This window comes from Gracilinanus agilis, chromosome 4 (assembly GCF_016433145.1).
Source record: "Gracilinanus agilis isolate LMUSP501 chromosome 4, AgileGrace, whole genome shotgun sequence".
Lineage (NCBI taxonomy): Eukaryota > Metazoa > Chordata > Mammalia > Didelphimorphia > Didelphidae > Gracilinanus > Gracilinanus agilis.
Window position 1 is genome coordinate 24,261,980 of NC_058133.1, and position 12,086 is coordinate 24,274,065.

General features: G+C 43.4%; 1 protein-coding gene across 1 annotated transcript in view; it reads right to left on the reverse strand.

Moving 5' to 3' along the window:
* The window catches only part of MROH7 (maestro heat like repeat family member 7), a 59,590-nt gene that overhangs the window by 18,507 nt on the left and 28,997 nt on the right, over nucleotides 1-12,086 (reverse strand). The window contains exons 9-14 of the mRNA XM_044674797.1: nucleotides 11,475-11,651; nucleotides 9,708-9,862; nucleotides 8,688-8,826; nucleotides 4,758-4,936; nucleotides 3,019-3,156; nucleotides 818-932 (exon numbers count right to left, since the gene is read on the reverse strand). Of these exons, the coding sequence (XP_044530732.1) occupies nucleotides 818-932; nucleotides 3,019-3,156; nucleotides 4,758-4,936; nucleotides 8,688-8,826; nucleotides 9,708-9,862; nucleotides 11,475-11,651 (903 nt within the window). The remainder of the gene's footprint in view (nucleotides 1-817; nucleotides 933-3,018; nucleotides 3,157-4,757; nucleotides 4,937-8,687; nucleotides 8,827-9,707; nucleotides 9,863-11,474; nucleotides 11,652-12,086) is intronic.

Consider the following 12,086-nt stretch of genomic DNA (forward strand, 5'->3'; position numbering starts at 1 on the left):
ACATAGATAACAGGTTGATGGATGGGTAGAGATGATATAGATACAGAAATAGATATAGATATATGCAATCAGACTCCTGGTGAATGGGAGCTGAGCATGCTCTGACGATACAGCTCCATTGGCCAGGCCCCTGTTTTATGTATAAAACTCATAAAATATATAACTAAAAATAGCTATAGAATTATACTTATAACTATATAAATTATATGACACAAATGTGTATATGAGATAGTGTAGGACATGTAAAACTCATGTATATTCGTAACATATAAAGCCTATTTTTGTGTTTGTGCACACACACTCACACACACACAAAGAAGGCAATGGGCCAGCCTGACCTTGGACAAGGAAGATCTGGGTTCAAGTTGTGCCTAGGATGTGTCTTGACTACATGACCCTCAACAAATCACGTAATCCTTGTGCTCCAGGTAGCACTCTAAGACTAAGATGTTAAAAGGGGAGTTTCTCACTGGAGAATCCCCATGCCCAATGACATTTGAGGTCCAGTCCCTATCCCTGTATAATTCTATGTAGTTCTATTGGCAATAAAGCATTATGGAAGCTGCTGTCATCTTATTGTAATTCCTCAAAGTTGAGCCCTGTCCATGGTGCTATCAGTGGGGAAGGTCCTGCTTGTTCTCTTAAGCCCCATGCAAGGTATCTTCAGTCCCATTGGAGCCGGTAGATTGGGAGCTCCTTGAGGGCAAGGGCCATCTTTCTTTGCATCCCCAGCCCATGGCCCTGTGCCTAGCACATAGTGGGTGCTTAGGACATCTCTGCCAACTATCTCACAGCCCCACCCTCCTTCCAGACTTACCTCCACGAAGAAGGCCGTGGCAGTGATCTTGTGCTTCTCATCCCCTCTCTCCAGGAGTGGAATCAGCAGGTAAAGCATGCGACAGAGTTCTTGGCAGGAATAATGCACCATGGCCCTGGATGGGCACAGAGAAGGAGAGAAGATGAAGCTAGGCCAGGCCTCTCAGCAACACAAACTGCTATTGCCTCATCTATAAAATGATGGGGCTGGACTTGGTGGAGTCTGAAGTCTTATCTGTTTATAAACTGAGAAATCTATGATCCCTGACTTTGTGGCTGTCCACTCCACCTCTTCTACCAAATAAAACAAGAACTGATGCACATCTCAAATGTGACCTCCTCCAGGAAGTCTTCACTGACAGCCATGGTTCCTTATATTCTCTAAACTCCTAGTGGCCCTTCATCTGTTGGGCATGATTCTATAATTCATGTTGCTGAGAATCTCAGAGCTGGAATGGACCTCTTAGGTCACTTGGAGAAATCACCCCTTTCTCCCTCTCTTTGCTATCAGACTAGGAAAATGGATGAGAGGACCTGGGTTCAGATAGTGGCTTGACCACTTACTACTTCTGTGACCCTTATAATAGCACTTGACCTCTATGGGCTCATCTGTAAAGTGAGAGGGTTTCACCATTTGACTTCTAAGATTCCTTCCAGCTGTAGAATCCCATAATTCTACATGAATGCCCCTGCCAGAAGGGATTGAACTTTTTAGCTCAGACACCCTCCCAAGGGCATTCACTACCTTTCTCAAGAAGCTTAATTATTAAGAAGTTTTCATGATGTTACATGGAATCTACCTCTCAGCCTTCACCCTTCCTCCCAAATGCTCCTGATTCTGCTCTCAGAGGCCCAACAGAGCAAGGTTTATCCCCCTGCCACAGCCTAAAAGAAAGGAGCAGGGCAGGGGATAGGCAGAATTTCTTTATTCAAGGGTCTCAAGGGTTATCAGGTAAAAAGATCGGCTTCTCCTTGCTTTGTCAGAGCTAGGATCCATGGGAGGAAAGTCTAGAAAGATAGTTGAAATCAATCAACCAAGAAGCTTTTATTTAGGTCCTACTATGTGCCAAGCATTGGGTTGGGTCCATAGGATATTGATTCAGAACAATCTCTCCTCTCAATAAGTTGATTTAGATAGGCTGCCAAGAAAAGACTTCCAAATAATAACTCCTCCAACAGGGCATGGGCTGCCTCTCTGGAGTTCTCTATGGGTGGATGAATGAATTAAAGGATGCCCTTTAAGTGAAAGGCAGAGTGAGAGTGGGGTATTCCTGTTCATCATTTGGGTTAGACCAGATGCCTTCTTTTAGCCCTTCTGGGTGATTTCAACTTAGTGGCAAAGCCTAGACTCAAAGCCACACTCTCCCTCACCGCCCAGGGCTCTATTCCTTGAACCATGCTGCACTCAGTCCTTTAGGTAGTGTCTCTTAATCCCCAAGGCCACCCAAGGCAGAGTCCTAGGCACTCAGGGTGCCCAATAACACCATAGCAGCCTTTGTGGAAGAAGTTTACAAGCTCAGGTATCCCATGAGACTTTGGGATAGCCTTTCTTGTTATGAAAATTTTTTCCTTCATATCCATATCTGTCCTCAGGGGCCAAGCAGAAGGTATCTAATCCTGTTTCCATATGAAAGTCCTTCAAATATTTGAGTCAATTAATCGACAAGAATTTATTAGCCTCCTACTGTTGCCTGGGACCAAGATAAGCAACAGAAAAGGAAAGACAAAGCAATCATGGAACTGCTCTTCAGGTATGAAAAACAAATTTCATGTCTCCCCCAAGACTCTTCTCCTCCGGGCTAAATACCCCTTAATTCTTTCCACTGAGGCTCCAGTGGTGCAGTACCCAGTCCACTCCCATCCTTGGGGGACCAACTGCAGAAAGCACATCATCAACAGCTCCTGGGTTATGGTCTGAGGTTCAGAGATTGTGGAATAGTGGGAAGGGCTCCGTCTAGGAGTCAAAAGATCTGAGATACATGACCTCAGATGGGTTGCTTCAACTCACTGACATTCAGTTTCCTCTCTCATAAACTCAGAATAAAATACTTGTGAATATACAAGGACTATTGTGAAGAAAGTACTTTGTCTGCCCTACAGTGCTATAGGTACAAGAGGCTTCAGGCCAGAGCCTGGCCTCTCCCTCCCAATCCTTCATTCCCAGACCCCCAGGGCCCAGACCTAGGCTAGCAGGGGGCTTACCTGGCCAGCAGAGATACACCCCGGTGGTGATGCTCAGCCTGGCCCATGAGCTCCCAAGCTCCTTGGCTCTCCAGCAGGGTAGCTTCATAAGAACAACCCATCTTCAACAAGAGGGTCTTGACCACCTTCACCACCCACCTGGTGGGACAGTACAGAGCTAACATCACATCTATCCTTACCCTACCCTGAGGAAGTTGAGGCTATCTGTCCCCCCCCCCCCCAAATTCTCCCCCCCAACCCAGATCACCTTGGCCATGGCCCTAGAACCCCCAATGCCAGAGGAAGGAACCCCTTGCCCCAGGACTACAAGTCCCTTCATTTACCTGCAGCCTATTACACAGGCTGTGTTAGGTACTGTAAGTCTCCATTAGGGGGTGTTAGTGCATTAAAAACAAGGTTTTAGGAAAAGGATTAGCCCTGGGAACTCAAGAATAAACAGAAGCAAAATCTATCATCCTTTTGAGACCTTCCTTCCAAAATCCTTTTGTCTAACCAGCTATAATGGTGGGGTAAGGACATTCCCATGTAAGGATTATGCTCTAACGTCCTTAAGCCAGGGACAAAGCTGTATTTTTTAGGCTATACTCCACCCTCTTACAACTAGCCCCCACATCCCCTGAGATACAACATTGGGTTGTCCTTAAGTGCTGGACTTAAAATCAGGAAGACAAGTTCAGATCTTGCTTCTGCTCTTTATTTGCCGCATGACCATGCTCAAAGCATTTCATCTCTCCAAGAGTTGGTAGCTCCAAAGGTCCCTTATATAGCTCTAAACCTATCTATGATTAGTTTTCCTATTTGGCTTTGAACTCTAGAGACTTGAGTTTGAGTCCTGACTCTGCCCATTACTCGCTTCATGACTCAGAGCTAGTCAGTTCCCTCCTTCTTGTCTGTAAAATGGGAAGTACACTGGTAGGGGCTCGTGAGCTACAGTGTCAGGACGACAGACCCACAGGGCTAACTCTAGAACCTTAGTGGTCATTCTCCAAGGACCCAAGCAATGAGAGTGAGTAGTAATGAGAGTCCACATTTACACTGCATATTTGACAGGGCTGTGGTGGGAAATGATTTGGTCATCCTGACATGTGATATAAAAATGTGAGCGCCCTTAGCTGAAGCTACCAGAGACAACTGAACCACACACAGCTAGTTCAATCTGGGTCAGAAGGGAGCTTGGAGGACCTCTAGTCCAGCCCTCCGTGACTGAAGGAAGCCTGCCGATTCCCTCGAGGCACTTTAGCCAAAATGGGAGGGATGGAAAACTCAGGAAACTCTCTGCCTACCATTCACACAGCTCCCTTCCTGCCCTCACTGGCCATTAAGAAAAGGTCTTGACTTATTGAGTGGAAATACTCCTGAGAGCTTCCATTTGAATAATGCCTGCATGTTTGCAAAGCATTTTATGTACCTGTCTCACTGGGTTCGAGGCTCTGCCACCGTCTACCCGGGGGATGCCGGGTAAGTCCCTTCTCTCTAGCCTAGAGCTTTCTTACCTGCAGGATGGCTTAGATGGTCCCGGAGATCTTTTCCCATTCTAAATCTGGTGATCAGTTTTTGCCCTGCACCTCCCGCCCCAAATAACCTGACTCCACCCTGGAGAACTTATTGCTTTAAAAGCTTGAGTTCTTAGGAAGGGAAGAATGAGCAGATTCGCCTCCCGGCTTCTGTTTACCCTTGTATTGCCAAATCTAATGGATGGTTTGTTGGAACTTGGGGCTGGTCAGAGAGGTGGAGATTACCGGACAGGCATGAAGGTGGAGCTTAGGCTATTCCTGAAGCAAGAGCCTTGGCCAGGCAAGTTCAGGCCAATGTGGTAATGGACCTGGACCAACAGGGCAAGGAGTAACTGGGGGTAGATGCGCCGCACTCGAGTCACACAGCTGTTGACAGAGAGGAGTTCACACAGACCACTGGCTGCCTAGAGTAGGGGAGGGGGAGAAGGAGTGGAGGGAGAGAGAAGAGGAGGGAAGGAATGTGAAGTCCAAGGTCATCCTTCCTAGCTCGCCAAGACCGCTCTTCAGCCAGGGTTGGACCACTCTTCCCTAGCAGGGTTGGTAAGTCGCATCCCCAATGCCCTTGTGAATCCCCCCTCATCCCTCCTTGGTGGGAGACCAGGTCATTGAACTGAAGTTCTAATGACTTCAGCCTTTCTCTACTAGGACAAAGCATGGGGCTCTGCTGGCCTCTGAGAAAGTCCCACCTACACGCAATATCTATCTGAGGGAAGCCTCGCTCCAGGGATTCCAGAAACGTCTCTCTCTTGTCTGAAGGTATAGAGGAAGGGGCAAGCCACAAGGCTCTCCATTTTCTGTTTTCTTTGACTAAAAACTCAACAAGGATTGGCAGATACCAGCCCAGGCTCTTCAGCTAATGGGCCACACACAGGATATTGGGTTAAGTCAGGTAGAATAAAGGTAGAAAGAATACACAGACACACACACAGTCGAGTACAGAAATACATTTCATTCGATAAGTGAATAGGAGGAAAAGGGGAGACCTGGGGGGGTGAGAAGGGATAAATGAGGGAGGGCAGAATAAAAGAAAGATTATTCCTAAGCAAGACAAACTGCCTAATAATGAACAAAGATATTTATAGCTCTTTGGAGGTGAGAAAAATAGGAAACTGAGGCAGCACCCATAAGCTGGAGAATGGATGGACAAGTTGTGATAGAATAGGATTATCGTGTTGTAAGAAATGATGAGGATTAAATAAGGTTAATCTATTTACATTCCTACATGAGAAGATTCTGCTTATGGTTCCTAGAAACTTTATCATTATTAGGGCAGTTAGAAGGAATATATATAGACAGGAGACATGGGTGTGAGTTCCCTATGGTGGGATGATACCTAAAAAATTAAAATTAGGGGGTGAGAAAGACATTCCTCTGGGAATTCCACTGGGAGAGGGAAAATGGAGAAAATAATCTCACATAAAAGAGGCACAAAAGAACTTTTATGGAGGAGTTGGGTTCTCTTGAAACTTAGTCTCATTGGAATTGACTCAAAGAGGGAATAACATACTCACTCAATTGGGTATAGAAATCTCTCTTACCTTACAAGAAAGTAGGAAGAGAAGGGGATAAGGAAGAAGGTGTGCTGATAGAAGGAAGTACAGATTGGGGGAGATGGTGATCAGAAGCAAAATACTTTTGAGGATGGTCAGGGTGAAAAAAGAAAGAGACTGTGGGATAAACAGAATGGAAAATAGGATGGAGAGAAATCTACAGTAGTCATAACAATGAAAAAAATTTACAAGTTCCTCTAATAAAGGCCTCATGTCTCACATACATAGAGAAATGAGTCAAATATATAAGGCAACAAGTCATTCCCCAACTGATAAATGGTCAAAGAACATGAACAGGCAGTTTTCAGGTAATCAAAGCTATCCATCTTCATGTGAAAAAATTCTATTAATTAGAGACATATAAGTTAAAACAACTTTGAGGTTTCTTCTCATATCTATCAGGTTGGCTAGTATGACAAATGTTGGATGGGAAAATTGAGAAAGTAATATACTATGAGAGAATTGTTAAGAATACTATGGGAAATGATTTCAGAGAAACCTGAGAAGACTTATATGAACAGATGCATAACAAAGTGTGCAGAACCAAAAAAAAAAAACCAATTTATATGATGACAGCAATATGGTAAATGCAAGTAACTTTGAAAGAAATTAGGAATACTTATCAATGCATTGACCGACCACGATTTCACAGAATCAATGATGGAAAAGGCTACCCACTCTTGACAGAGAGTGGATGAACTCAGACTGCAGAATGAGACAAATATATATATATATATATATATATACATATATATATACATAATTTTACACAGCCAATATGGAAATTTGATTCAGTTGACTGTATATATTTTGTAATGAAGCTCATTTTTCTTTAGCTCTCAAGTTGGAGGGGTAGGAAGATGACAAGGCAGATTTTTGCTGATTAAAAATATATAATTTATGAACAAATAATTTATTGAACAAATCATAAATGAACTCTCAGAGAAAGAAGCCTCAGGACCCGATGGATTTACAAGCAAATTCTACCAAACATTTAAAGAATTAATTCTAACACTACATAAATTGTTTGGAAAAAATAGGAAAATAATGGTTCTACCAAAGTCCTAATATGGTCTTGATATCTAAACCATGAAGAGTCAAGTTACTGAAAGAAAACTATAGACCAAAATCTCTAATTTAAAATGATGGAAAATATTTAAATAAAATATTAGCAAGGAAACTATAGCAACACATCACAAAGATCATACCCTATAACTAGGCCAGATTAAAAGCAGGAATACAGGGATGTTTTGCTATTAGGAAAACTACAAATATAAATGATCATATTAACAAAAAGGAGGAAAATTGTATTGTAGCTATAGATGCAGAAAAAGCTTTTGACAACATACAATATCCATTCCTATTAAAAACAGTAGAAAACATATGAATAAATGGATCTTTCTTTAAAATAAACAGTGTCTGTCTAAAACCAAGAGTCAAATTATTTGTGATGGGAATAAGCTAGAAAGCCTTTCTGATAAGATTAGAACAATGTAAGGATGTTCATGATCATTATTACTATCCAATATAGTGCTAGCAGTGCAAGCTTTAGGAATAAGACAAGGGGAGGTGGTGCCCTTTGGGATACTTGGGGAAATGTTTGTTCTTGTTATTGCTGTTTTTGAAGTAAATAGCTTTCTAAAAATGAATTTGTATTAAGTGGTAAATTTGAAGAGGGGTTCTAGTCACTAGTGGCTCACAGTGAGAAGAACACAAGTGGGGACCAAGCCAATGGCATTAAGAGAAGAAACATATCTAACTCAAACCCTTCAAGGTCTACCAAGAGTCCCAAGATGGGAGATTTGGCTGGCCTAACTCTGGGAGAAAGCCAGAGAAGACTTGCTGCATGAACAAACATAGAAGCAGCTAAAGTTGAAAATATATGGAGAACAGTTCTCAGGACTTATGAAAAAATGCTCTCCACCTCCAGAGAAAGAACTGTGGGAGTAGAAAAGCAGAAGAAAACGTATGAAGTATCATTTGTTTATTTGGGTATATGTTTGGGGGTTTTGGTTTTATACGATTATTCACTTATAAAAATGAATATGGAAATATGTTTTAGGTGATAATACATGTATAACCCAGTAGAATTGCTTGTCAGCTCCTGGAGGGGGAAGAAAAGAAGGGAGAGAGACAATATGGGTCATATAACTTTGGAAAACTTATGTGGAAATTTACTAAAATAAAATAAAAATAAAGGAAATGTAGGCTGGATGGATCCAAACTGGAAAGAAGAGAAAGGAGATTGGACTTCACTCAAGTCTTTGATAAAAAACATATTATCCATGAGAGGGTCCCAGAACACTCTATTAGAGACTGTATCATTGAGTACCTTTGCTTTTAGTTAGTCGTCATCTCTGTCTGACTAGTAAATGAAAACACACTGAAGCAGTTTTATGAGATAAGGTAGAACTTCAGTTCACAGAACATAGAGGGTTAGAACCAGAAGGAACCTCAGGGATTACTTGTTTGCTCTGCTTGAAATAACTTGCCCAAAGTCACACAAAGACTTGGCGATAGTTGGGATTTGAATACAGGTCTTCTGACTTCTAGTGAAAGAGAGAAGAGATACAGCTGTTGAGGAATGAGCACGTAGAGTCCTTACCGCCAGGGGTACAATGGAGGCCCGGCCTTTGTTAGTGACGGGCTTCTCTTTCAGACTGGTCAGGAGCAGCTCCAGAAGGTCCCGGATATCACAACTGGGTTTTCGAAGAATTAATTGCCTCCACATCTCTGCCCCATTGCTATCAGGGTACAAAAGCAATTCATAGGGGTAATGTGAACCCACCCACTTGCCAGAGGGCTCCAGATGGCTGGGTATGAAGTAGGACAAAAAGGAGAGTGGCATTCATTAGAGGTCAGGAGTAGATATTGTTCAATATAGATTTCTAACAATAGGAGCCGCTCCATATTGGAATGGGCTACTTTGGAAGGTAAGTAGGGAGCTCCTCATCACTGCTGTTTAAGCAGCAGCTGAAAGAACAATTCTCAGGGAGGAGATCCATATGTGAGGCAGAAAGTTAGAGCAAGTAACTTCTCAAGCCTCTTCAAACTCTAAAATTCCCAAAGCAGATGACTAGGACCTTTGCTTGGTCAATGATCTTCCCAAGGAATTAGGAGTGAGATCACATAAACAAGTCTGCTCTAGCTTTAACCCAATCCAGTGCCTGGTTGGTTGCCTCCATCACCAAGGATTCAGTGAGGAGGCAGGAGGGTAAAGACGGCACTGACTTGGTTCTCAACATTCATGTTATGAACATTCTATGAGTTATTGTCAAGGAGGGTAAGTAGAGTATCATCACCTCGTATCTACAGAGTACTAGTTAGCTCCACAAAGCCAGAGGACCAGGTTCTAAATGCTAGCTCTGTCACCTAATGACAAGTCACTCAATCCCTTTTCGGTCTCAGCTTTCTTGTCAAACAAGGAGGTTTAATTAGATAACCCCCAAGTCTGCACCAGATGTAAACTCTATGATCTTTTGGGTTCACAACATTTCTGAGGTAGAGTAACTCTTATTTGACAATTGAGGCAACTGAGGCCCAAGAGGGAGATGAAGTTCTTTCAGATAAAGGCAGTGGCAGGCACCTCAAGCTGAGGCCCTGCCCCACTCCCCTTGATGGGTACCTGTCCAGTGGGAGGGGACACATGAGCAGAGCAATGACCACCTCAGTCATGAAGGAACTGGCCAAGAGGGAGATGGGCAAGAGAGCAACTTCTCGGGCTCTTGGCTCATGGATGCCATGCAGATGCACGTAGATGCCATTCATGATCTCTGGTATCTGGAAGAAAATGGGAGACAGAAGTAGAGGAGTGGGGGCAGATATAAGAGGGAGAAAGGAAGATGGAGGAGAAAGGAAAGAAAGAGATGGACAGAAAGGAAGAAGGGGAAACGAATCCAGAGAAGAAAGATCAGTGAAAGAAAGTAGGAGAAGAAAGAAAAGATAAATAAAAGCAAAAAAGGAAAGGAAGAGAGTAGAAGGGAGGATAAAAATAGAAGAGGGGACAAGGTTGAAAGTTGAGAAAGGGAAGAGGAGAAAAGGGGGAAAAGAAAAGGGGAAAATAGAGGATGGGAGAACAGAGAGAAGAGAGGAGGGAGAAAGGGAGAGAGGAGAAGAGAGTAGAGAAGGGAAGGGAAGGGAGAAAAAGGGAAAGAAAGAAAAGAGAAGGGGGACAGAGAGGAACAGAGAGAAGAGAGGAGATAAGTGGAAAATAGATGGACAGAAGGGAAGACAGAGGGAAAAGGAGAGGAGGGAGAAAGAGAGGGACAGAGGAGAAGAAAGAAGAGAGAAGAAAGAAGAGAGAAAAAGGGATAGAGGAAAGAGAAGAGAGAAAGGAGCAACAGGGCAGGGAGAAGAATAGGAGAGATGAAAGAAAGGAATGAGATCAGAAAGAAAGAGGAGGGGGTCAAGGATGAGAAGAAATGGAGGAGAGAGTAGAAGAACACAGGGGACAAAAAGAAAGAAGAGGAAGAGAGAGAAAAAAGAAAGAGGAGTTTGGAAGGAGTTAATGTACTAGTATGAACTATTTTACCCAAGTACTGTTTCTTTTTGGCTAAAGTGTAAACTGTGGCAGCTCAGGGACATTCTCCAAATTCATCTCACTATTATTTTGTCACTCTGCCTTGTTTATGGAGAAAACTCCCAAAATACAAAATGATACACAGTTTAAAAGGAAGGAAGGAAGGAAGGAAGGAAGGAAGGAAGGAAGGAAGGAAGGAAGGAAGGAAGGAAGGAAGGAAGAAAACTGAAAAAAACAAGGTGATTCACTTCCTGAAATCCTTCAGAGGTCCCAGAAGTCCCACTTTCAGTGAGGGGAGAACTAGAGAAAGAGGGGAAAGGATATAAAGAGAAAATCAAGTAGAGAAGAAAGAGAAGGAAGGAAAAAGGGACAAAGAAAGTAACATGGAGGGGGAAGAGGAAGGAGGACAGAGAAAAGGAGAAAACTCAAGAAGGAGCAGGGTCAAGAGAAAGAGGAAGAAGAACAGACAAGAAGGGAAGAATGTGAAGACAAAGAGAGGCTGAGATAGGAGGAAATAGTCGGGAGAAAGGGATGTTGCAGAGACTCCTCTAGGGAGTAGAATCTGGGCTCCAGGCTGAGAGTGATGGCTCCTTTCTATAGAACAGCCCTCTTATTCATCATTACCTGAGAGGAGAGAGGGAAGGGAGAAGAGGGCACCCCTGGGGCTCTGAGGTCTTCCCTTCCGCCTGAAGCCAGATGTGCATTCAAGTAGGCATCCTTTCCAATCTCCCGGTCTCTGCCCCTTTGATGACCCAAGAGCGCTGTCCAGGGACCACTCAGAGATGGAGTGGAGGTAGGAAAGGGGAATGCTGGGGCTCCCTATACTGGGGACTGCCTCCCTTCTTCTGGGACTTTCTCCAGTAGCCTTCTTACCACCTCCAATACCCTGTGTCTATACCACTCCAGAACGGAGCTCAGGGTGACCTCAGAAGCCAACTGCATCATTTCCGCTGTGTCCTTTGTAGGAGTCTCTTGGTCATCCCTCAGGCCTTCCAAAGCAGCCAATAACAGGTCTTTCACTTGTTGGGGTCCAAGAAAGTCTCCAAATTCCTGAAACGCACAGACACATATGTAGAAGAAGAATTAGCCTTATTTCACCTGGCCCCAAGGGGGAAGAATTTGAGCCAAGGAGGGTATGTTGGAAAGAGGCAGATTCTACATCACTGAAATTTTCAAACCATAGGTACCAGAAGTTTGGGACTGGAGCAACAACGAGAGGGAACTAAAAATGGGCATTTGCTCTATTTGAATGCAGCTGGGACACAAAGGGAAGAAAACCAGACAGAGATGCCTGGGGACATGGGGAGGACAGCAACCAAGGAGGATGTTGGTACATTCTTTCCCAGAGCATGGAGACCAAGAACATCAACCTTCTTCTGCCTTGGAACCAATACACAACATTGATTCTAAGAAAGAAGTAAGGACTTTTTGAAAAATAAAAAAAGTCATATTTTTCAGTGAATAAAAATCTGTTTTCTCCCCTCC